Here is a 25562-nt window from a genome sequence, read left to right as displayed (position 1 = left end):
CAAGCACTGTTTACCTATTTTTCCCACACCTTATTGAAATGTCAACGTGACATTTCATCTACGCCTATCTACTGCAGCAGAGCTAAAGTGCAATGACTGGCGCTGACAGCAGGTGAGCTCTGGTGCGTTGCAGAAAAATCCAGCATGTCTGTATTTTTTGACACCGCACATCACACCATCCTTGTGGTGTTAATGGGGCACATATAAAACAAAGGTTCTTAGAGGCTGTAAAAAATTAAAAAAGAAGAATTGCGCTAGGTGCGTGATAAATGTGAAAAAAAAATTTAAAAGGGGGGGGGACGTGAAGGATATCCTGCAACTAGGCACTATAACCCCGATATAGGGCACAAGAGATATGGATAAAGGTAGGAGTGCAGCGCTGGATAAAATACTACAAGTGAGTATGACGTGTATGATAACAATGTATACAATATATTTCCAATATATCAATAGTGATCAAAAACAGGTGCAAATGAAAGCATCTAATAAAAATAGTCCATGTGTGTTTACTCCATTAGTAGTGAACATGCATATAAAACACACAAAAAAAAAAAATTGTGACAAAAAAACAGTTCATAAGTGAAAGTATCCAAATGGAAGATTTCCAATGCGAGACCCTGGGTCTATGTTTCCCACCACTTGTGCTTCCCGTCGCCTTTCAATAAACAATGGAGGCTTACCAGAAAGCCTGCGCCCGCCCTTATTCAGGGGGGTCAAACAGGCTTAGTAGAACCACAGGAACACTGCTAAGATCTCATAGACTTCCTTCACAGGTGACCGGTCCGCATCAATGAAGAGCACCTTCAATGGCGCGTTTCCAGGAGACAATCGGTATCCTCCAAATGCTGCTCCAAAGCCACTTCCATGGGCACAAAGTTACTGCTGTGCTCATGGAAGCTGTAGCCTTAGGCGCTGTAGCCTGTTACTAAGATGGCGCCCACCACACTGTTAATCTTGGACAGTGATATTTTGGTCCTAGCTACCTGCTGCTCCATAACTCAGCATTTCTCTGTTTTTTTTCAGTTACGGCACCCTTTAACATTATGGACAATCTTGAGGCATCCTCCAAAATTATGGACAGTCTTGACATGCCTTTTCTAAAATGTAAAAACTATTCTAATCGTTTTAAATAATGCAGCAACATCAATACACATAGGACACCCAATGTTAGAGGTGATTTATTCTTCCAAAGCAAATACACTTTTGCAAGCTGCTACTGACAAGTATTTCATTGTTTTTCTTCTCCCTCAGTTTTTTTCGATCACTTAGCTAATGAGACCCCAAAGCTGATGGAGTTAGGCAATGGAGGGTCAAACAAGGATGATATGCAAGCAGCTGACATCCTCCTTATCAATTGATGATGTCATTGGTCATTAGGAGGTTGACAGATAGAAGGTTGTAATGGTGTACAATGAAAACCTGTGGCTTTGTGTAACTAAAAGGCAGGCTTCATCCACCCACCGGCTTGCATACTATTTTGGGGCAATTTTTAGGCATTTTGCCAAGGCACTCCTGAAGAAACCTCAAGGCACCCCAGGGTGCCTGGGCACCCTGGTTGAAAAAGGCTGACCTAACTCATAGGAAGACTGGTGTTAAAACATACCTTCATCTGCTCTCCCTAGGGGTCAGTGTTTTGACATTTCGGTAAGGTGGGAGGAATCCAAATGAGCTCTGTCATAAGGCTGGATTTGGTGCGGGTGGTTTTCTAATACAGAATCAGCCAAACAATAGCTCTGTATGTACAAGATCAAATCAGATCAAATCCTATGTAAACCTCCCCCCCCCCCCCCCCCCATGGTGTTATCCTGACACTGGTACCTGAAAGAAGACTAGAGTTCCTGTAAAATATTACATTGGTATTTTTATCAGTTTATGTTAGAAAAGAGCTGTGGGTCGACAGCAGATATCTGTAATGCAGGTACATTTAAAACTGAACTTCAATATAGAAAAAAATAAAATCTACGTGTTGGGTTCCCCTGCACTGCTAGGATTAAATTCTTGTTATTTCAAATCGGTAAAAGAAGAAGCTGTATTACTTACCCCAGAGCTTGACAAATTTGCTTTGTCTAAAAAGTTTGCAACCAGTTGCAGCGATATGTAACATGTGTATCGCAAGCAATATTTTATTCGTGGGCACCCCAACACATGCATTCACGTTTGTACGTGCATATATGTGGGGGTGGGGGGCCTCAAAAAAATTTTTGGGGCGGGATCATACCATCATACACGTTGCTTCCAGGTCAGAAACAAGATAGGGAGGTATGTCTGCTCTCCTCCCTCCCCTCTACCCTACTGTGCCGGCTATGCCAGTCCCAGGCCCGCAGATTTGCAAGAAAAGCCCAGGATACGTAGCGGTGAGTGCACGTATGTGGAAGCAATCAGGTGGCAGCTGAGTGCCTGAATCCTTCCACCTGACAAGTGAGCCCTGCTGCTTGCCCGAAGCAGGGCTACATGTAGAAAAAACTAAACTGCATGTTCCAGGCATTGGGTGATACAAGATGTGCATCCCTGCAACAGTGAATGGGCTAACAAAAACCCAGGCGCCAGGATGCAATTTCTAGTTGCCATGACGACCTTGCACCTGGGATTTATCGAGCCCCAATTTACCCTATTACCCTTTCCAGATATCTCCAGCACTGTCCTGTACTAGCAGAAGCTCAAGTTCACCTTTTATAAAAAAAAGAAATGAACATCTTTTTGCAGTTGTGGGTGCAATGTCAGGATCCTGCAAACACTCAGTAAACTGTCTGTCCATACCGCCGATATGGGTAGGCAGTTACTCAATTGCAGGAAGAATCAATAAACTACGAGAATGCTCAACAGTGCCCCTCACAGTTCATAAAAAACTACAAGCCATCTGTCACAGAACTCTGTGAATGAGTGATGCTATTTTTAAATTGTGACAGCCAGTGTGGGGAGAAAATCCCCTGCCCATTGTCACAGGGAGGCGGGGATCAGGGGAAAAGGCAGGAGCTGGAACACGTTATTGCTTCACCCCTAAACAAAAAGATAATTTAACTCTTAATTTGCTGTATTGGGGGGGGGGGGGGTACTGCATAGTTTATTTTAATTTTTGTTCCAGCACTGTGTTTAGCTTTAAGATTGGTATTCAGGTCCTCTTTAATATCAAAAGCTCATTTGTTGAAATGAAATGTAGCTGTAAAATTTCCCCACAGGATGTGCTTACTGTAACTCACCTTAAGAAATAGATGCCGTTCGGCTCTCACTACTTTATGCAAACTCCCTTCCCTTTCCCTATAGAGGCTGCTATGGCTGATCTCTGCTTCTGAAAATGCCAATTGCCTGGCTGTCATGATGATTTGGTTCAGAAGAAAGTCATGAATGTCAGCTTACATTTTAGTAAAAACTATAGACTAGAGCACCTACACCCTATTACTGAACTTTTTTCTTTTGTTTTGCAAACCCAAGATTAACACTTTAAATAAATAATTCATCAAATTCCTTGCTAGTTTTCTTTATCTTATCTGAACTTAGAATCAATCTAATCAATTTTCTTTACTCAGTATCAATCTTTAACTGACATGATTAATATCTTACTCACTTTTGAGTATATTCCTAAATTGTTCCACTCTCATTAAATAATGTTCATTTTTGGTATGCACCTATGCAGTATCTTTTCTAGATCAATTAGTTTGCTTTTTGAATGTCAACTTAAAGTGGAATTTTTGGATAGAGTAGAAAAGGATTAGATCATTTAAAGTAGTGCACACTGCAGGCTGGCAAGGTGGCTGTTAATTGAGAGGCAGCGGTTTAGTGTTGTCATTCTGAAACAGGAAGTGGCATAGGGAAGAAACATTGCAAAAGATTCATAAAAACTAAAAAATAGATTTAGCGTTCGTGTACACTTTAAGTGAATTTGTGTATACCACTGTATACACAAAACATCTTTGCTGACCAAGTTAATTTTAGTTTACTTAAATACTCTATACTCTATTATATGGTGGCAATGTAATCATTCTGTGGGCTGCACACACAAGGCCATGATTGACCTCCATATGTATTTGCAGTCATTTTAATAGCTTGCAGCATAGCCTGCATGTTTAGGCAGTACTCATAATGGCTGTATCAGGTGTGCAGAGGTTTTTCCTATATTTTTTACTTGTGGATATTCCTTGTAAAGGTAACTTTTCTGATGGATACTTTATACATAGGTAAACATGGTTTTATGAGTATAAGGTTTTATGTTTTATACACGATATATAGTATGTATGAATAGACAGTTGTTTAAGGTGGCTCGCATGTACAATCACAAACGCCTCTATGAATATGTATATGTATGGGGATAGGTGGCGCTGCTTCTCCACCTAGAGAGTGACCCCCAGTGGTAACTAACAGTGTTAGATATAGATCTTAATTAGATTACTGGATGGTGTGGGCTTCCAAATGGTGTGGACTAGGATACTAGATTCCATTAATGAAACAGGGTTACCTAGAAATTATAGATGCGTGGGCTTCTAGATGGTGTGGACTAGGATACTAGATTCCATTAACGAAACAGGGTTACCTAGAACTTATAGATGTAAACGTGAAACATCCAAATAATGGGTTGTGATATCAGAATATATATATATATATATATATATATATATATATATATATATATACATAAAGTCGTAATACAATAATACAATAAGAATATTTACCTTCAGTGTTTATACCTCCTAACTGGTGTATAAAGTGCTCAGTGCTTGATAAAAATTAAATATATATATAAAATCTGCTTTGTTCTAAGTAATATGTAATATATCACAAAAAAGACCAACTTAAATATATTATGATGTGAGTGTGCAATTCAAATGCAATAATAAAGTGCAGTAGATAAGTCTTTAGATAAACACAATCCTAATTAGTAGTGCAAGCCTTCAGATTCAGTTGATAGTGCTAGTTGCTCAAAAGCCCATCCGCAGTGTCTTGTGCAAATCCTTGTGCAAAACAGTATAAAAGTGACAGTGGTGTTCCCCTTCAGTTCCCCACTCACCAGACTTCCAAACCCCTGCAGGGGTAAACCGCATGAAAGTGGGGGTCTTTTTCCAGGGCCGTCTTCCTATTTATTGGATTCAGCCTTTAAGGATGTCCCAATTTGGTGTTCCTCCTGGTAATGGATGATGTTTGGAGTGCCAGTTCCTGGAAATATGCTTGTCTACTGGCACTTTAGGCCTCACATAGATGAAAGAGCTAGGAATATTGACATGGGGGGAATTTTTAGCCAGAAACAGGTTAATAACCGACAAGACATGAGCGGTCTATTTAAACAACTGACACATACCATGGAAAAACAATTAAGGGTGTGGTGGGATATAGCCACTTTAGAGATGTACATCAGTGAAAAGATGACACATCAGAGATTGAGGTGGCATATACACCCCAAATGATGAATCACTCATGCGGGATTGGTACTCCTTCTTCAATAAATGTGAAAGTGATTTGCTACAAAATATAGTGAAGAGAAGACAATTTAAATTAAGAGGAGTAGAAATAAACATAACAGATATTAAGAATCTACTACTCCCCTTTGCCAATCAAAAAGAGTATAAGGATAAGGAAAGGGAACTGCAGGAGATTATTAAGAAATATGACATTGAGATCCAAACCAAAAAGCAGAAAAAATTTAAGAGAGATGTATTAGATTACAAAGATAACAAAGTTTAGAAATGGCAAGGAGAAATTGAAGAAGCAGAGGAGGAAATGGATGATGAGTCTATGGATGATAGCCCAAGTGATGGAACGGAGGATCTAGACCTTCCCAGGGGAGGCCAAACATCACAACTAAGATTTGAACGTACCTCTGCCCCAAGAAGCAGGATGGCTACTGAGCCACAAAATTATCGCCAGGGTAGGCCCAATACCAATAGGGACAACCCATATGAACCAATGTATCCTAGAACACCAGATAATTCAAGGTTCAATATTCCCACATACAATAGATTCTCCCCCATTGGAGATGACAGGTGCCACACCCCTTATCGACAATGGAGAGGAGAATTTAGGGAGGAGAGGGTTTTTTCCCAGGGAGGACAATGAGAAAGACCCCCAGGAAGATGGAATAACCGTGTCCCATACACCCAAAAGTGGAGGGGACAGTATGGAAATGGAGGAGAAAATCAAAGATAGGAAGGACCTCCCAGGAATATAGTTGGAGAACAGAGGTTCCCAATACCCAGAAGACACTCACCACATCAGAGACAAGAGATGGACATAAGAAATGGATGGACTACCAATCAAGGAAGAGAAACAGAATCAACACAGAGATTCCTGGAAAGAGGAAACAGACAAGAGGAAAGAGAGGGGGGAAGATGAAAAAGAAGATGCGAAAACTAGAAGAGGGAATTTTTACCCTAATGCCCCGTACACACGGTCAGACATTGATTGGACATTCCGACAACAAAATCCATGGATTTTTTCCGACGGATGTTGGCTCAAACTTGTCTTGCACACACACAGTCACACAAAGTTGTCGTAAAATCCGATCATTCACGTGCCGTAAAACACTTACGTCGGGACTATAAACGGGCAGTAGCCAATAGCTTTCATCTCTTTATTTGTTCGGAGCATGCGTGGCACTTTGTGCGTCGGATTTGTGTACACACGATCAGAAATTTTGACAACGGATTTTGTTGTCGGAAAATTTTATAGCCTGCTCTCAAACTTTGTGCGTCGGAAAATCCGATGGAAAATGTGTGATGGAGCCTACACACGGTCAGAATTTCCAACAACAGGGTCCTATCACACATTTTCCTTCGGAAAATCTGACCGTGTGTACGGGGCATTAGTAGTGCTTTTTCAGAGGAAGAAATGAGGGTTATGGATTTGGGCCTAAAATTTGCCCCGGATAAGTCATTGGACAAGTTTGAAGCCTATATTGAATTCAGAAGTTTATGAGAAAATTAAACCTGAAGAAACATTTTGCAATAAATGAAGACAAGAGAATACCTGATATCCCAGGTTTTAGTCAGACTACACTTAAAAATAACTCCATTTTCAACCCCACAGTACCGGGGAACCAATGCCTGGGAGCCTTTAAGAAAATGGTCGAGGATGACCTGAAAAAATTGGAAAGGGAGGACTCCAGAAATATGAATATATGGAAAACCATTAAAGCTATCGGGAAGAAAAATGAAGTAGTAATACGGCCAGCTGACAAGGGGGGGGGGGGGGATTGGTGATACTAAGCAAACAAGATTATGAGGAGGAAATGGAAAATTTGTTGGGGGTGGAGGACACATACAAAAAACTAAGGGAACTAAGAGGGAATCTCAAACACAAATATGAGAAGAAATGAAAGGCTTTTGTTAAGAAAGGGAAAGAAAGAGGGATATTGAGCAAGAATGAAGCCAAATACCTCATATCGGAATCTAAGACCCCAGTAATATACTATGTACCCAAGATACACAAAAGACTGGAGAAACCACCAGGACGACCAATCATAAGTGGGATCAGTTCACTCTTCTCACGTCTGGGGGAGTACCTTGACCAATACCTAAAGCCCCTTGTTCTGAAAGGGAGGTCATATTTGAGGGACAATACACAACTCATTACGGAACTTCAAAATGTTAGAGATGCTGATAAATACTTACTCACCACCACTGATGTCAATTCCCTCTATACTAGTATTGTTCAGAAAGATGGGCTGCTAGGAATTGAAAAGGCATTGCATGAAAATACTGGATTAAAACAGGAACAAATTGGATATATTCTAGGAGGCCTCCAACTTGCCATGAAGAGTGACTTCTTCTGGTACAAGAAAAACTATTACGTTCAAACTAAAGGCGTGACTATGGGGGCACGCTATGCCCCTATTGTGGCAAACCTTTTCGTGATTATGTGGGAGGAAAAGTACACTTATGAGAAGAGAATATCCCAGATCAAGCTATATCGAAGGTATATAGATGATTTTATGGGGAGGTACAGTAGAATCATTTGAACATTTTCTTGAAACTTTAAATCACAATGGATATGGGATCTCCTTTACTGGAAAATGGGACCACCAGCAGATTGATTATTTGGACCTACAGATCTTCAAGAATGGGAATGAACTATACACAAAAACTTTTTTCAAACCAACAGACAGTAACAGCGTAATAATACCTATATCCAGCTGTCACCACCCTAAGTGCAAGGGGAACATCCCCAAAGGGCAGCTATTAGGAATAAGGAAGAACTGCCGGACTCTGGAAGACTTTGACACACAAGCCAACATCCTAATCAAAAAATTTGAGGCGAAAGGTTATCAAAAAAAGAACCTGATAATATTGAAAACGGAGATAATGAAAGTAAACAGAGACACAATACTGGCAAAGAAAAATAAGAAAAAAGAGACTCGCAATGAGGTCTCCTTTGTTACCAGCTTTAATACCCAGTATCAATCTGTGGAACGTATCACCAGGAAATATTTGCCCATACTGAAAGCAGACAGAGTGCAATCCAAGATCCTGCCAAAAAAAAACAAGATTTGTGTATAGGAGAGCCCTGGCCTTGAGGAACCACCGGGTCCATAATGTTATTGATCCCCCTAAAACCATTAAACTCTTTTCTGAAATCAAAGGGTTCTTTAGATGCCAAAAATGCCTTCCATGTTGAGTTAACAAAAAGCAACCACGAAAAAAAGAATCCTTCAAATCTAGAGTTGACAATAGGGAATATGAAATAAGAGAACTGATCACATGTACAAGTACTCATGTCACTTATGTTATAGAATGCCCTTGCCATCTCCAGTACGTGGGCAGAACCACCAGACCTCTCTTTGTAAGGATAAGAGAGCATATTAATAACATCAGGAAAGGATTTCCTAAACATAATCTTTCCAGACATTTTAAAGAAGTACACCATAAGGACCCCACTGGTCTGATTTTTTTATGGAATAGACCAGGTTAAGGATCACTGGAGGGGAGGCAACAAAAAAATCCAGGTCTCACAAAATGAGGTGGATATACAGGTTGGGGTTCCTGGCCCCTGGGGGCCTGAACCTGGAAATTTACCTAAATTGCTTTATATCTAATTATTAACCCCCCTAGCCGCCTCTGAGGGGTACACTCTCCCACACTGGGGCTACCTAATGTTGGGCCTACCCCATAGACTTCTCATATTAGTACTGGTTAGGGTCCCCTTTCATGGTACTTGGATGACTTGACCCCTTCAGGCTCAGAACAATTTTCACATAGATTTTTTTCTACTAATTTCTACATGTCTCTACATGGGCCAATTAGAATTTGGGGAGGGGGTGCACATAGGCTAAAACAATACCAACATATGTTTGCCCTAAAGTTTTTTATTTCTGAGTTCAAAAACCCTTTTTTTATCTCTGAGTTCAAAACCCTTTTTTATCTCTGAGTTCAAAAACCCTTTTAGAAATCGCGCATAGACACATATATATCACTCGATATGCATTTTTTGTAATTCCGCCTACTAATATCAGCTTGCATGCTGACTCATTTTATGTTTATAGTTTGTAATTTTAATTTAATGTGTATTTTTGCAAATTTTACTTTTACTATGTAATATCTGGATTGTGCAAAGGCAGAACTGCTTCCCATGTGGCTGCATGGGGACATCTATCAAATTTAGCTGGAGTCTAGAGGGATGAATAATACATGGATTGGCCACTGGGGGGCAGACTCTATGGATTCTATGAATGATGTCATTTATCTACCCCAGTTAGATGGATTAACATACTCCCCTTAGCTGACATTGACCACACATGATGATTCTCATTGCAATAGGCCCGCTATGTAACTGCAGAGGCAGACCCTGCACATCCACCCGGTATTTAAGATGTGAGGTGTACCAAGATGGCACCACCTCAAACGACGTCCCATGACAAAATGCATAAGGCGGAGCCTAGTATGCACCCACGTCACTTCCGGTTAGCAGTGTTCGGACTAGTGGAACGCACGCTAAACGAAAAATTTTGCAATTGTGTTGTTTCAATACCTTTCTGGCAACAGGGATGGTTGCCCTGGTTTTTTAATCAATAAACCCAGAATTTTTTATGGAACTTCACTATCAGTGCCGTCTCTTTTATCTATGTGAGGATATACCGAAGGCCTAAAGCGCCAGGAGACAAACATATCCAGGAACTGGCATACCACTCCAAACATCATCCATTGCCAGGAGGAACACCAAATCGGGACATCCTTAAAGGCTGGATCCAATAAATAGGAAGACGGCCCTGGAAAAAGACCCCCACTTTCATGCGGTCTACCCCTGCAGCGGTTTGGAAGTCTGGTGAGTGGGGAACTGAAGGGGAACACCACCGTCACTTTTATGCTGTTTTGCACAAGGGTTTTGCACAAGTCACTGCGGATGGGCTTTTGAGCAACTAGCACTATCAAATAAATCTGAAGGCTTGCACTATTAATTAGGACTGTGTTTTTCTAAAGACTAATCTACTGCACATTATTATTGCATTTGTGTCTCACTCTCACATCATAATATATTTAAGTTGGTCTTTTCCGTGATATATTACATATTAATTCGAACAAATCGGATTTTATATGTATATTTAATTTTTATCAAGCACTGAGCACTTTATACACCAGTTAGGAGGTATAAAAACTGAAGGTAAAAATTCTTATTGTATCACGACTTTATATATATATATTCTGATATCACAACCCATTATTTGGATGTTTCACCTTTGCATCTATAAGTTCTAGATAACCCTGTTTCATTAATGGAATCTAGTATCCTAGTCCACACCATCTAGAAGCCCACGCATCTATAATTTCTAGGTAACCCTGTTTCATTAATGGAATCTAGTATCCTAGACCACACCATCTAGAAGCCCACACCATCCAGTAACCTAATTAAGATCTACATCTAACACTGTTAGTTACCACCGGGGGTCACTCTCTAGGTGGGGAGGCAGCGCTACCTATCCCCATACATATACCTGTTCATACTTCCAGGCTGCACCTGTGTAGCACCTAGGGGAGGCAGCAGCCTAGCATAGCCCTACCTAAGCGTGATATCTACTGACTACAACAAACTCCTCTATACCAGGAAGTATTAGGTCATTTCTTTGGAGCAAAACAATGGTGGAGGAGTGAAGGCAAAATGAGCTGCTGCTGGGTAGAGAGGGGGGAATTTGAAAAAAAGTCATTGCTTTGTCCAGTATGGAAAAAGTACATGTTTACTTTAACCTAATAATTATGATAGCGCTCCTGATGACGTTGTGATGACGAAACACATAGGGAGGAACTTCTAACGTCATTGTGTCACTTACTGTTTTGGTCCGTGGAGCGCGCGAGTGTCCTGGACTTCCTGCTTTTCAAAATTTCAACTTAATGTAAGTGCATTTCTGAACGTTTTATGGAATAAATAGTCAAATGTTATTGCGCTATGGGATGTTATTTCTTTTCCACATACAATTGAAAGGAAGGGACTAACTGTGTGAAGGAAAAGCGTACCAAACATGGATATGTGTCCTGCCATACAGCAGTATAGGCTGTGAATGCGAGATACCCCCTTGAGGGGAGAGCTCTCCGGTGAGTGCGGTATCATAAGGGAAGCACAGAATACCTGCAGCAATATATCTATTACAAGCACGGGTAAAGAGCACCTGTCACCTAGATTTGTGATTCCATTGATTTTTGCTTTCCACTTAATATGGACTGACCAACGATACCAGAACTTAACTACTTACGGACTGGTCACTTCCATCATTATAAAAATCCAGTGGCTGTTTGTTATTTTATTTTATTCACTACTGCAGAGTTTATTAGTGTTGACTTTTAGTGTTGAGTTTATTAGTGTTGACTTGTTACATATAATTTTGGCAAAGATTATTTATTTGAGTACTGCAGCAGCACAAAGAGAATTATAATTAGAAATAGAAGTATACTGGAGTTTCGAAATTGGTTCATGGTAGCACTTGACACTTTTATAATGATTTTTTGCACATACTATAAGGCCAATGTTTATTAGTCATATGGTTCATCAGAAATACTAGTCACTTTAATAATATCATAGAGTGTATTTTCCTTTTATGTTTCAATTTATTTAGATAATTTGTTAGTTTAAATATTGCACAAAGCACATAGCATTTTTTCATTTATAACACGCACTTGTCTAGGAGCAGTGCCATATCCACTATTCCTCTTAATCTTATCATATAAGACCCTATCCAGGTAGTTGTCTCAGTTTTATAACATCACACAATTTATCATCAGCGCGGAACACCCCCAAAATGTTCTCAAAGTATGATGTTCACATTTTTTTGTACTTTTGCCTTTTTTGTAATTTTATTAAATATAAATGTTTTAATATTTGCCACTAAAGGCCACCCTTAGTGGTTCATTGCAATCACTATGTCTTCTAACAGCTGAGACTTGAAAGATACAGTATCAACCACAATGACTACTTTGTTTTAAATGACTTGACTGAGCCAGGCTTGCATTGTCAAAAAAAGCAGTAGAGCACAACTTATGAAGTAGTACTGCAAAGCAGGAAACAGAATCAGCGCTGGCCAAAGTGTTGACTTGTTACATATAATTTTGGCAAAGATTATTTATTTGAGTACTGCAGCAGCACAAAGACAATTATAATTAGAAATAGAAGTATACTGGAGTTTCGAAATCATGAGGCTGCTGCAGATGTGGATTATAAATGATGTGTGGAGGAGTCTGTTTGAGGCATTCTGTGTGTAGAGGATGAAGTTTGTCATACACATAAAGATTCTCTTGTTAAGCCCAACATGCTGAATGAGAGAAATGCATAGATTCCACCCATCCTTGCTAAACAGCATGAATGGATGAAGCTCCCACTGCCAGATATTTTTTTTGACAGCCGGTATCTACAGCTGTTAGGATACCCAAAGAAGCTGATTGGCTGCAGTTACTTTTTAACTGTCTTTTCCACCCAGCTCCTTCAATTTCACAATCAAAGTTTTTCGAGCTGGATGGTGTCGGCACTGCCACCCATGTCTCAAATTTCACCCAGTTCATAGGAATGGGCAAAAAATTTGAGCCATGCATGGCCACCTTAAGACTGTATGTTAAAGTGGAAGGTCAGTCAAATACTAACTATACTTAAATCAACTCCCATCCCCATTTTAAGCCTATTCTATCTATCCTGTAAAGGAAAGATCTGTATACTTACCTATGCTGAGTGTGATCTGGTCTGATCACATGATCTGGTCCCAGCGCCGGCTTCAGTGAAGAGAAGAATTACTTAGAATAGTGTTGGGAGTAGATTTAAATATACTTAGTGTTTTACTGAACTTTCATTTTAGTTCATTATGTGATATACAACTAGCTAACAGTTTGCATTGGATTAAAGAACACATATCCCTATCAATTTTGAATCTCTTGCCCCTTATTTCCTTCTGGCCAGGCAAATAACCTACATGAGTGTATTACCCACAATGTTTGTATCCCCTCTAGGCTTCAGAGAAACTTCAAAAGCAGTGGGGTCTGGCAGGAGTTAGCGCTTTGACTGGGCTGAGAAATTTAGGTTTAATGAAGTGGTGTTTTTAAGTGCACTGTGTTCAGTACTTTTTCAGACCACTGCCTGTTGATTTTAAGAAGATGTATAAAAACATAAAATTTTGATTTGTAAAAATATATGGTCAGTGAATGGCTGGAGTCTAACACAGCATGCTGAACTGTCAGATTGGTTGGCACTGCCGTAGACTGTGGATGTATGAGTCCTTTCATGAAAGGTTCACAGTTTAAGCTGTGCCACATTAATGAATAGAAAGTACTGTTTGCTGCTTCAGAATCTATTATCTTTTACGTCACGGGAGCTGGTGCCAACCATATGATAGAAAGATGCATTAGCAGCCTAATCTGCCTTGGTACTTGGCAGTGCTATCATTCTAGAAAGGGAAAAAAGGCTGACTTGCCATAGTGTACAATGACAGTAAAATTAACACGTAGGATTCTCTATAAACTTCTTATATTAGGAAAACAAAAGCCAAAGCAGAACCAGACTCTTTTAACACATGTCAAGGAATCTCTATTTCACTTTTTCAGATGATTGAATTTGAGCTTGTTTTATATAGCCAATCACGTTTAGGGAAATTTAAATTTTCCTTACTGTTTTATTATTTTAGGTGTTTACATGGTGCCGTCAATTACACATCACTTTACAAATACTGTACATTCACATCAGTCCCTGCCCTCAAGAAGCTTACAATCCAAGGTCCCTAACTCACATTCATGTACACATATACTAGGACCAATTTAGATAAGAGCCTCCAAATCTATGAGCATGTATTTAAAGCATGGGAGGAAATCAGTTCAAGCACAAGGAAAATATGCAAACTCCTTGGAGGTAGTGCTGCAGCTGGAATATGAACAGACAAGCCTGGTTCTACAAGGCAGAAGAGCTAATCACGGGGCCACTGTGCTGCCTAAGAAAACGCTTTGTTTGTCCAAATAAACTATAAATGCAAAATATAAAAAAATTACTATTCGGTTAGGGTACCCTCTCCTTACCTCCAAGATAAGGACTCGGGGTGGAACACTTTTAGTGCCGATGAGGCAAGTATACTTGTTAGAAAGGGTTAGGATAAAGCATAAGTAAACCCTAAATATAAAGATTTTAAAAGCAATGCATATCATAAATTGCATGTTTTGAAAAAATAGTATTCACCTGTTCAGATGGCATTTTTATATTTTTAAGTCACCTCTGCAGCAACAGAATACAAAATGGGGTTGCAAGCATCTCCTAGATTGTAAGCTGTAATTAGCGGGGCCCTCTGATTCCTCCTGTATTAAATTGTATTGTACTTGTACTGTCCTCCCTAATGTTGTAAAGCGATGCGTAAACTGTTGGCGCTATATAAATCCTGTATAATAATAATAATCACTTGGACAAGAAGGCACAGTCAGCAATGAAAGCATCATCAGAAGTGAAATCCTTCTCCACTCCACTAAAATCTGGCCAAATTTCCTTAATTTCCCGTCCTTACAAACAGTAAGGGAAATGCTACCCAACAAGGGATAGCAAAAAAAAAAAAAAAATGTATGGTTTTAAACCTTGCTCACTCAGTCTAAAAATCTATCTTTAAATATATAAACCAACTGGTACTACAACCCAATCAATTTAAAAGGACTTTCAATGCAGACAAATTGCTGGCGTTCCAGTGCTTTGCAGTGCACCATGTTGCAGAAGAAAAAAAAAGGTTTTTGTTAAAAATCTTGTTAGATGTTGCAGTGTATACAAGGGATTTCCCAGGAAGGCATTGGGTGACGTAGTCTTTCCAGGATGGATCTTTGAGGCCCTGGCTACATCACCAGTGCCTCTAGAAACCAGGAAGTGAAATCAAATTTATTGTAAGTGACAACCAAATGCCGCTTTTCCTGATAGAAACTAAGATGGTTGTACATCAGCATTACGTGCTGACTGCAATACAGTTTTTTATGTTGGGAGAGGCCTGCTTAAATATTTGAGATAACACAGATTATCATTTAGGATAGGGGATCTTAAATTTTTTTAATCCAAGGACCCAAATATGAAAGTAAGAGAATTATTATCATAATGACAGCAAACTCAAAGACAAATCACAATGCTGAACAACAAACAACACACAGTAAAAATATTTATTTCTATTGAAGTATAGTTTTTTTTGTACATTTCAAATATTTTAATTTTCAATATTGAGAGATAAGAATAGAAGTACAGAGTTTCATGTAAGAAATGGTACAATATTCTAAGAAATCCCAAAGGTTACAATTTGCGGAATACTCTACCACATGGACAGAGCATCATGTAGCCATACAATCATTCAGCACATATAGAGAAGTAGGCATGTAAAAGACCCAATTATCCTGCATCATGAAAAAACAATATAAAACCCATGAATCCTCAGACAATGTCTTAGTAAATGTGAAGTCAAATAAGTCACAGAAATTAAAAGGAAACAGAAAGGGAAAATAAGAAGTTAAAAAAAGAATTAGTACAAAGAGAGGTTACACAAGGTTCTGAGCATGTGACCAGACGCCTTCGTCCAGGTGTCCAGGATGACGTCAAAACCTAGCTTAATTGGGCCTAAACTATAGGTAAGATTTAAAGTATTCTGAGTCCATGTATAACAAACGGGTATTCCAGGTTTTAAAATTAATTTTATGCAATCAGGCCATCAAGTATTCCATTTAAATGATATGACACATTTCCTAAGCCCATTCAGCAATTTTAGGGCTTGCTGGAGATTTCCAGTGGTGCAGTATTACTGCTTGAGCTGATAATAGTAAAAAATGCCCTTCTTAATATGTGAAACAGATCCTGTTAAGATTGATAATAAAGCAATTTGAGGGATTTGTATGTCACATGAAGTGACTTGGCAGAATAAAGAAAAAACATTTGTCCAAAAGATTTGAATACGTGGATAATTCCACCATATGTGATATGTTTTAGCCTTTTCTCCCCCACACCTCCAGTAGGTATCCAGGGTGAAAGGTATCATTTACTGTACCATGTAAGGGCATCTATAGCATATAGTCAAGAGTTTAAAGCTCATATCTTGTACCGAGAAAGCCACTGTAAGTGGATGTGTAAAAGTGAAGGATTTGAGAAGATCGGAGTACAGTGGAGCTCTTGTTCCCATTCTGCTACATAGTGAGGTCTTGAGGAAAAGACTTCCAAATGCTGAAGTATAGTTCCTATTTTTCATGTGTAAAGTGGTGAAGTGAAAAGCTAACATATTGTTAATAAAACCATAATTATAATTCAAAACTGCCATGGCTTTCAATACTATTTCTACTCTGACACCCAAATCTTTCTCTTTACCTCTCAGTTCACTTCATCAGTCTCCTCACACGTCACTATTTTACAGACAGACATATCAGTCTGGATCTCACAACATTTCCTCAAACTCAATTTGTCCAAAACTGAGCTCTTATTATTCCCTACCCCACGTGCCTCTTCCCCTGACTTCTCTGTCAAGATCGACAGCACAACTATTAACCTGGGTGCTAGGTGCAATCTTGGACTCTCCTTTTGCCCCCACATATAGTCACTGTCCAAATCTTGCTGCCTCAACCTCTGCAACACAAAAAGCCCCTTCTTAACCAATGACACCACATAGCTTCTAATTCACTTCCTGATTATCTTTCACTTGCACTACTTCTCATTGGATTACCTTTACATGGAAAAACACATGTCAGACCATCATGAATGCTGCTGTCAGACTCATTTACCTTACCAACCATTCAGTGTCTGCTACCTCTCTCTGCTAATCCCTCCATTGACTTCCGCTCACCCAACAAATTTAATTTAAAATACTAAGAACAACCTACAAAACCATCCAGAATTCAGCCCCCAACTACATCACTAACTTAGTCTCAAAATACCAACCAAGTCATTCTCTTTGTTTCTCCCAAGACCTCCTGCATGCTATCTCCCTTGTCACCTCCTCCCATGCTAACCTCCAGGGCTTCTTTCAAGCCTCTGACATCCTCTGGACCTACCCACCTCATTCTGTCTATCTCCTACTCTGTTTATTTTTAAGGGTTATACCTGAAAATCTTTCTTTTCAAGGAAGTCTATCCTGTTTTCACATAACAACTGTACTTTTATTTTCTCCATCAGTTCATCCCCCACAGTTATTACCTTACCTTACCTAATGAGCAGGGCCCTCTAATTCTTCATTTATTGAATTGTATTGTAACTGTACTGTTTGCCCTGATATTGTAAAGCACTGTGCAAATGGTGGGTGCTATATAAATCCTGAATAATAATAATAATAATACATTATTGAGTGTCATTCCAATGGAATGCTCACCTAATGAAATACCCTCCACGAAGAACAATGATGCTCTGTGGTGAAATTTGGGTTTAGCCACACTGCCTTAACAGTGGGAGGAGATTAAAGGTACATAGTTAACTAGAGCCTGAGCCTTCACAGCACAAGTGCCACAGTCCTGGTACCGACCAAATATGCTTTAATTATTGTGCACAAAATTCCCAGAACATATTTAAAAAGAGACACATTTAAACCTCAACACAGTCAATTTAAAAAACTGAAATCCTTATATTACATATATTTTTATGCATAACGAATATAGACAGAAAGCTGATCCTACCTTGCAGAAGAGTAATTAAAACAGTCAGGGACTTCACTGCTCATGTCTTGCCAACTGCCCCCTTTTTTACTGCTTCTCACTTTTGCACCCGTCCTCCAACACTGCATCCCCTTGCTTCAGGGCCGGATTAACATAGGGGCTATTGGAGCTGCAGCACCAGGCCCCTTCCTTAAAATAGGCCATGGCTGGCCAGACTCACTTTCACTGTTATTTTCTGTCACTTGTAAACACAGACGCCTGGCTTCTGCGCTACAAGTGACAGCGCTCTGCTCAGTGGCGTCAGGAGAGGGGGTAAGCATCGCTGTTTTACAGAGTGTCCGGGGATTTCCATCTTCCACTTACCCAGCATGGTCAAGTGACACACGAGGTCCCGCCCCCCGGACCGACTGAGCCATTGATCATAGGAGCCTACCTGGTCCAGGAAGCGGGACCTCATGTGTCACTCTGCAGTGCCGCGGCCCGCTCTGTGTAAACCGGCTGCTGCGGCGGCTCTCCTCTTAAGATGTCTGGGCACGCCACAGCCAGCTGAGCCAGGGCCAGGCACTGATGATGAGACTGCATTGATGATGAGGCTGCATTGATGGGCACTGATGGCTGGGCACTGATGAGACTGTATTAATGGGCATTGATGGCTGGGCACTGATGAGGCTGTACTGATGGGCACTAATGTGGTTGTATTGATGGGTGGGCACTGATGAGGCTACATTGATGGGCACTGGTGGCTGGGCACTTATGAGGCTGTATTGATGGGCACTGATGGCTGGGTACTGATGAGGCTGCATGGATGGGCACTGGTGAGGCTGCATTGATGGGCACTGATGATGAGGCTGCATTGATGGGCATTGGTAACTTGAGGCTGCATTGATGGGCACTGGTGGCTTGAGGCTGCATTGATGGGCGCTGGTGAGGCTGAGCTGATGGAATCCGATCAGGCTGCATTAATGGGCACAGGTAAGGCTGCATTGATGACTGGGCACTGATGATCTGTGTATTATGCTGTCCTGAACCCAACACTCTGTGTATTATGATAATAAAGTGATTTCGCGCTTCAAATCTATCACATCAAAGCATGATTATATAAACAATTGTATAAGTAAAGTGCGTTCTACAGGTGTAAATAAACAGTGCAACATAGTATAAAGTGCTCAATGTTGATGAGTGATCATCAAAAGTGCTGATGTGCATCAATAAATCAAAAGTTTATATTGTGCTTCATCCACTGGGACCATATAATGGAGGAAGAAGGTGATGGTGATATCTTTAAATTGAAGTGATCCGGTGAAACCGGGCTCTCTGGACTCTCACCTTAAATAAGATAAATTTGGGCATCAAAACAGGTTCTTTATTGGATGTAGTGTGGTGCCATTCAGGTAGGGCTTCTCTGGTGGTGTAATGGTTCTCCCGATATAAAGCACCTATCAGATAGAGGAAAGAAGGGGGTTGGCCACCTGGGCTCCACCAGTCCGGTGGAATAAACAGGGAAGGAAGAGAGAGAGGCCTCCAATGGTGTAGTATGTTAAGTAAAGGTACTATTTATTGAAAATGAAAAGTGATCTCTTACATTTCAAATAGTTAAAAACAGCATAAAAGCAAAAACAAGCTGAGGAGCGGCGTCTGAGGCGCCTCCTTACTGACTTCCGGTTTCGTCTGCTCTCTGCCACGCCCTACGCATTACGTCACTGCTCGTGACTTCAACTGGGCGGTGACGTAATGCGTAGGGCGTGGCAGAGAGTAGACGAAACCGGAAGTCAGTAAGGAGGCGCCTCAGACGCCGCTCCTCAGCTTGTTTTTGCTTTTATGCTGTTTTTAACTATTTGAAATGTAAGAGACCACTTTTAATTTTCAATAAATAGTACCTTTACTTAACATACTACACCATTGGAGGCCTCTCTCTCTCCCTTCCCTGTTTATTCCACCGGACTGGTGGAGCCCAGGTGGGCAACCCCCTTCTTTCCTCTATCTGATAGGTGCTTTATATCGGGAGAACCATTACACCACCAGAAAAGCCCTACCTGAATGGCACCACACTACATCCAATAAAGAACCTGTTTTGATGCCCAAATTTATCTTATTTAAGGTGAGAGTCCAGAGAGCCCGGTTTCACCGGATCACTTCAATTTAAAGATATCACCATCACCTTCTTCCTCCATTATATGGTCCCAGTGGATGAAGCACAATATAAACTTTTGATTTATTGATGCACATCAGCACTTTTGATGATCACTCATCAACATTGAGCACTTTATACTATGTTGCACTGTTTATTTACACCTGTAGAATGCACTTTACTTATACAATTGTATATATAATCATGCTTTGATGTGATAGATTTGAAGCGCAAAATCACTTTATTATCATTATTTTGTTGAGTGTAAGTGAACACTTTTGATTTTGCTGCAGTCCATAGAGACATCATCACTATTTACACGTTTTCACTATTTTTGATCATTCACTATTTTATATCATCCGTTATTTTAGTTAGTTACGTTGATATTGACTCAGTCCGTTTACTCCATATAGCGCGAGGGACTACACCACACACTCTGTGTATTATGCTCTCCTGAACCGAGCACTCTGTATTATTCTCTCCTGAACTCATCACTCTGTGTATTACACTCTCCTCCTCTGTGTATTATGCTCTCCTGAACCCAGCGCTTTGTGTATTACGCTCTCCTGAACCTAGTGCTCATTGTATTGCACTTTACTGAACCCATCCTCTGTGTTTTACGCTCTCCTGAACCCAGTGCTTTGTGTATTACGCTCTACTGAACCCAGCGCTCGTTGTATTACACTCTCCTGAACCCAGCGCTCTGTGTATTATGCTCTCCTGAACCCAGCGCTCTGTGTATTACGCTCTCCTGAACCCAGGAATCTGTGTATTATGCTCTCCTGACTCCAGCGCTCTGTGTATTACACTCTCCTGAACCCAGCGATCTGTGTATGGTGCTCTCCTGAACTCAGCGCTCATTGTATTACGCTCTCCTGAACCCAGCGCTCTGTGTATTGAGCTCTCCTGAACCCAGCACTCTGTATTACGCTCTCCTGAACCCAGCGATCTATTTATGGTGCTCTCCTGAACTCAACGCTCGTTGTATTAAGCTCTCCTGAACCCAGCGTTCTGTGTATTGCACTCTCCTGAACCCTGTGTTATGCATTCCTGGTTTTATTGAACAATGTCCCTTTAAGACCCTCCAACTGTACAATTTGGCCACACCCACCCTATGACGTGGTGTTCTCCACCGCAGGAAGGGGGGGTTCCTGCACCTATTCCCTGAAAAGAAAAGCCCTGTACCCAAAAAGAACAGCCTGCACACGGTAAGCAATGGGCCGACAGGGAGCGATCCCCCTGGCCTGACCGGTCCTGCATCCGCATTCACCACCTGGGCTTGGTGGAATTAATAACGGGCACTGCGGACAGCCCTAATGGGGGCCAGGTATTCACCTTCTGTAGTGTTGTGTTAGGTCTGTACAGTTGTGCCCTTCAACAAGGGCTCAGGGTGCGCCACACACACCAATGCAGGGCTCTTATGGAAGCCTGAGACTTACATAGCATTGGGCCTGCGCTGCTGCACCCTTTTACTTTCATCTCAGGGTGCACGCCGACGCACAGCCCTTAAGGCCCACCAAATTCCTCAGCACCAGGCCCATAATGCTCTTAATATGGCCCTGCCTTGCTTAAACAACTTATGTTGGGCAAAGACTACCAAACACAGGTCAAAATTTGGCTGGTCCCCACTGATCTGGCCACATTTCAATCAACGCCTGGCCAGTTTGCACTGCTCACATCTTGGCTCTAATGGCAGGTAGACATGGCCGCCAATGCAGCTGTGATGTCTTGCTTCATAGCATTAGGCAATGAACCTGTAAATAACTGGAGCAATGACAGGTGGCAGAAAAGAATTGAGGGCGGGTGGATGGCATAGGCTACCCATGCCAAAGAAGTCCATGACCCAGTTTGGGTGGAGACCCATAGTTTAAAAATTAATGATCTAGAGCTTATACTCCAAACCAGTATTGGTCAAGGACATGGTTTTTCTTCTGTCACAATACTACTGAAAGAAGGAATTTATGGACCAAGCTACAACATTATATTAAATCTATCTCAGGATCTGTCTTATGGCTCCTGTTTAGCTTGCCTTGCTGTGTGATGGAATTAATACATGTTCCCACTGTCAATCTCATTCTGATGTTAGTAAAATATGCAATGAATGTGCTTGAGAGATAGGGCAAGAATTATTTGGCAAATGGATGGTGTATAGGAAACATTTTAATGTCAAAATAGATTTATGGGGCTATCCTAGTCCTAAAAACTTTTTAATTTTTTTTAATGTTTTGCATTCTATAAATGTAAATACAAGCATGTATACCATTTTTTTTTTATTTAAAAGAAAATATAAAATGGCGAAAAAACATATCTTATATGTTTTTATGTATGCTTCAGTATAAATCTAAGAGGTATCTGTTAACATGTTGAAGTAAAATATCTGCTAAAGGCATGTAACCTAATACTTTTTTTTTCTGATGTTAAATTATTTTGCTCTAGATGTAACAGTTGCAAATTTTGCTGTACTGACAAGCAGTGTGTTCAGTACAAATAGCACTTTGAGCAATATGAACAGTGTCATAAATGTAAGTGAGCTGTAGCTGTCAGAATGTTAATACTTCATAAACACTTCATTAGGCAGAGAAGAGACGTCCGACTCTGGTCAGAGAAATGTACTGATAAATGGTTCCTTTCTTTTTTTTATAGGATGGCCCTCTTAAATGGAATGTGGTGTAATCACTGGAAAAGGAAGATGCAGCATATGTTATATTTTATCACTGTTTATATGGCTGCTGTTCAGCATACTGGTAAGTTAATAACCTTTATGTATGTTTGTACTTAGGAGTTATCATTTTATATCATGGGCAGATTAGATTTTGGCTATATATTGTATACACTAGAGTGTTTGAGAAAAAATAACTATGCATGGTAGTTATGATTCCTTGAAATAAATGATAGCATTTAATATTTCCATAGTGAAATGCAGGACACATAGAACCACCATTGCAACAGTCCCTACCCCAAGGACATACCCATACATACTTCATTGTGTTGAAACCAGTGAACCTTTTACGTATTGTGTTGTTATAAGAAGAAGCCAATAAAAGCACAGGGGACCTGATTCGCTAAAGTAAAGGTTCATAAAAAAAATTCTATGAGGGAGGTGTGGACAGGGCTTACTGGTCCCAAGTGTGGACCCAGAGAAACTGCTTGCTAGTGCCCCCAAAGGTGGGCTGACGCTGATATTTAATGAAAGGTTGGCGCTAAGGCAGCACTTAAAAGTGATGCTTTCCCACAAAAAGACATTTAACTCCTTGCAATCTGTGGCCCAACATCTGTACTCTTTGCTTTGTAACATAAAAGCGATGCTTTTCCACAAGAACACATTTAACTCCTTGCAATCTGTGGCCCAATTTCTGTATTCTTTGCATTGTTCACTCCAAATATCAGTTCTTTATTACACTCTATACACTCTGGATTACAGTTCTTTAATCTACTTCATAACACCTTCCTCACTTTAGCTGTGCAGCATTTCTGAGTTGGTACCGTTAAGTCTGTACTGGACTCCAATAGCCCAGTAACTCGTCACCTCACTCCCAGTGACATTGAGTCATGTGTTTCCCCATGAATACTAGGAACTGAACTTTTTTTACTACACCCATGCTTATTCTTCTTTTTAGGCCCCAATTTCAACTCCCATGACTGCCAGGCTGGGTCTCTAGGACACTTGTGCCGCAATGTTGGACCCAGGATTGGGGTTCCCATTGCTAGGGTAGGAACAAAAGCAGACAAGCTCCTTCGTTACCAGGACCTTCCGTCACCTTTGCTAAGGCACTGCTTCCTGACCAGCTTGCTGCATATGTACATAGACACAAGTAGAGTAACCATTAGCAACAGCAATGCAGGCTCCTACAAATAGCTTTGCTGCACATTAGACATGTGTACTGCATCTTCCCTATCTTGTCTTGTCCCCTACTTAAGCCCTGCTCTTTGTGATACACCATACATGCATGCACCCCTTTAAGGTTGTCTTCAAGTAATTTCAGACCAGGCCAAGTTGACAAAATGTAAGCATTCTTTACTGAAGATATTTAAGAGTAACATATGAACTATCAACAGAAGATGTCTTTAACAAATTCCTGTACATAATCTTCTAAGTTCCCCTTAGTAGGTGTCCTGGTGCTCCTGTGAGGTGGCCATACCTTAATTAGGCAAGGGAGTCTATTAGTCCTTAGCAAGCAAGAGTCTGTACTCTTGAAAACCAACTGGGCTCCTACAAGGGGCGGTTTAGTGCAACAGTTCAGATTTCTAGCAGCAACTTGTTCCTTTAAGTAGAGACACCTGGAACCGAACCTTCAGCCGTCTTACTAATTACAGCACCCACTGAAAGGCAGTTCCCCCTCCTTGTTATATGTTTGTTCTGGTAGAGTGTGGTACTTCCCCCAAAACCATGGAAAACTTGACAAGCAGTGTTAACCCTTACTTCCCTTACTTGTGGCAGCCAGAAGACATTAATTTATTGGCAGTAATACTGTGACACTTAAATGACAGCTCCTGGTGGCTTGCTCCAAGTTGTTAACAAGCTCCAAGTTGTTAACAAATATAGTGGGGATCACAGGAAATCAGCAAGAGCAGGGATACACCACTATGTTATGCTTTTATTGTGGGATTGTATAATGTATTCACACATTGTAGACATGATCCCTAAACCTGTTTAACAGATTGTACATGAGAGTTGGATACTTAGGGTGTAGTCCCAGTTTACAGGGTGCAATAGACATCCAGTTAATGCTATGTTAGTGCCTTCTCTTCCAAAAAGGTGCACTCAGAAATACAAAGTATAGCTTATTCAAAAACCCAAATGCTTTAATTATTAAATAGCTAAAGGCAAAACTTTTTTAAGCTTTGAATAGACTAGTGAAAGTTTAAAAAGTTTTTATCGCTGTCTGTATTCTGTAAATCCAAATGTTTGATTTGTCATCAGAAAAGGAACAAAGGGGAAATCTTCCAATAGGAACTGTGTCCCATGACAACTGTCTTAAAGGGAGTTTCCCTTTTATATGTTCTTCTTCTTCTTAGTTCCTGTTGTGTGTACAGGAGAAGAAGTGGATGGTAAACTAGGGGGATGGGAGATTTATCCTTCCTTTTTGGCTGCTTTCACACTGATGCTGTGCGATTCCCATGAAGGAGTTTTGGTGTGCTTTCAGATAGCATACCAAAAGTGCAGGGCACAATAGAACTCTATGGGAAAGCATAGCTAACCTGCTCCAAACCTGCAGGTATACTGTGTGCACATGGTGTGCGGAAAACCACACAGCATCATTGTGAAAGGTCTCTTACTCTAGTCAAAATGAATAAACGAGTTTTGGCATTAGATATATTTTAATATTAAAAGTCATTATAAAAATGTTACACAGGGCTCTTCATGTAACATATTTTTTAAGCAGTTATAGACATCTATATTTTATCAACCA

The 25562-nt window shown here is 40.5% G+C and overlaps 1 protein-coding gene across 7 annotated transcripts in view; it reads left to right on the top strand.

Moving 5' to 3' along the window:
• The window catches only part of ADGRG6 (adhesion G protein-coupled receptor G6), a 295747-nt gene that overhangs the window by 8633 nt on the left and 261552 nt on the right, over positions 1–25562 (top strand). For all 7 annotated transcript variants that reach the window (XM_073627847.1, XM_073627848.1, XM_073627846.1 and 4 more), the window contains exon 2: positions 22795–22895. In XM_073627847.1, the coding sequence (XP_073483948.1) occupies positions 22795–22895 (101 nt within the window). The remainder of the gene's footprint in view (positions 1–22794; positions 22896–25562) is intronic.

Source organism: Aquarana catesbeiana, linkage group LG04 (genome assembly GCF_042186555.1).
Source record: "Aquarana catesbeiana isolate 2022-GZ linkage group LG04, ASM4218655v1, whole genome shotgun sequence".
In the NCBI taxonomy this organism is placed as follows: domain Eukaryota; kingdom Metazoa; phylum Chordata; class Amphibia; order Anura; family Ranidae; genus Aquarana; species Aquarana catesbeiana.
The sequence above is the reverse complement of the archived record's forward strand: the minus strand, read 5'-3'. Positions and strand labels throughout refer to the sequence as shown.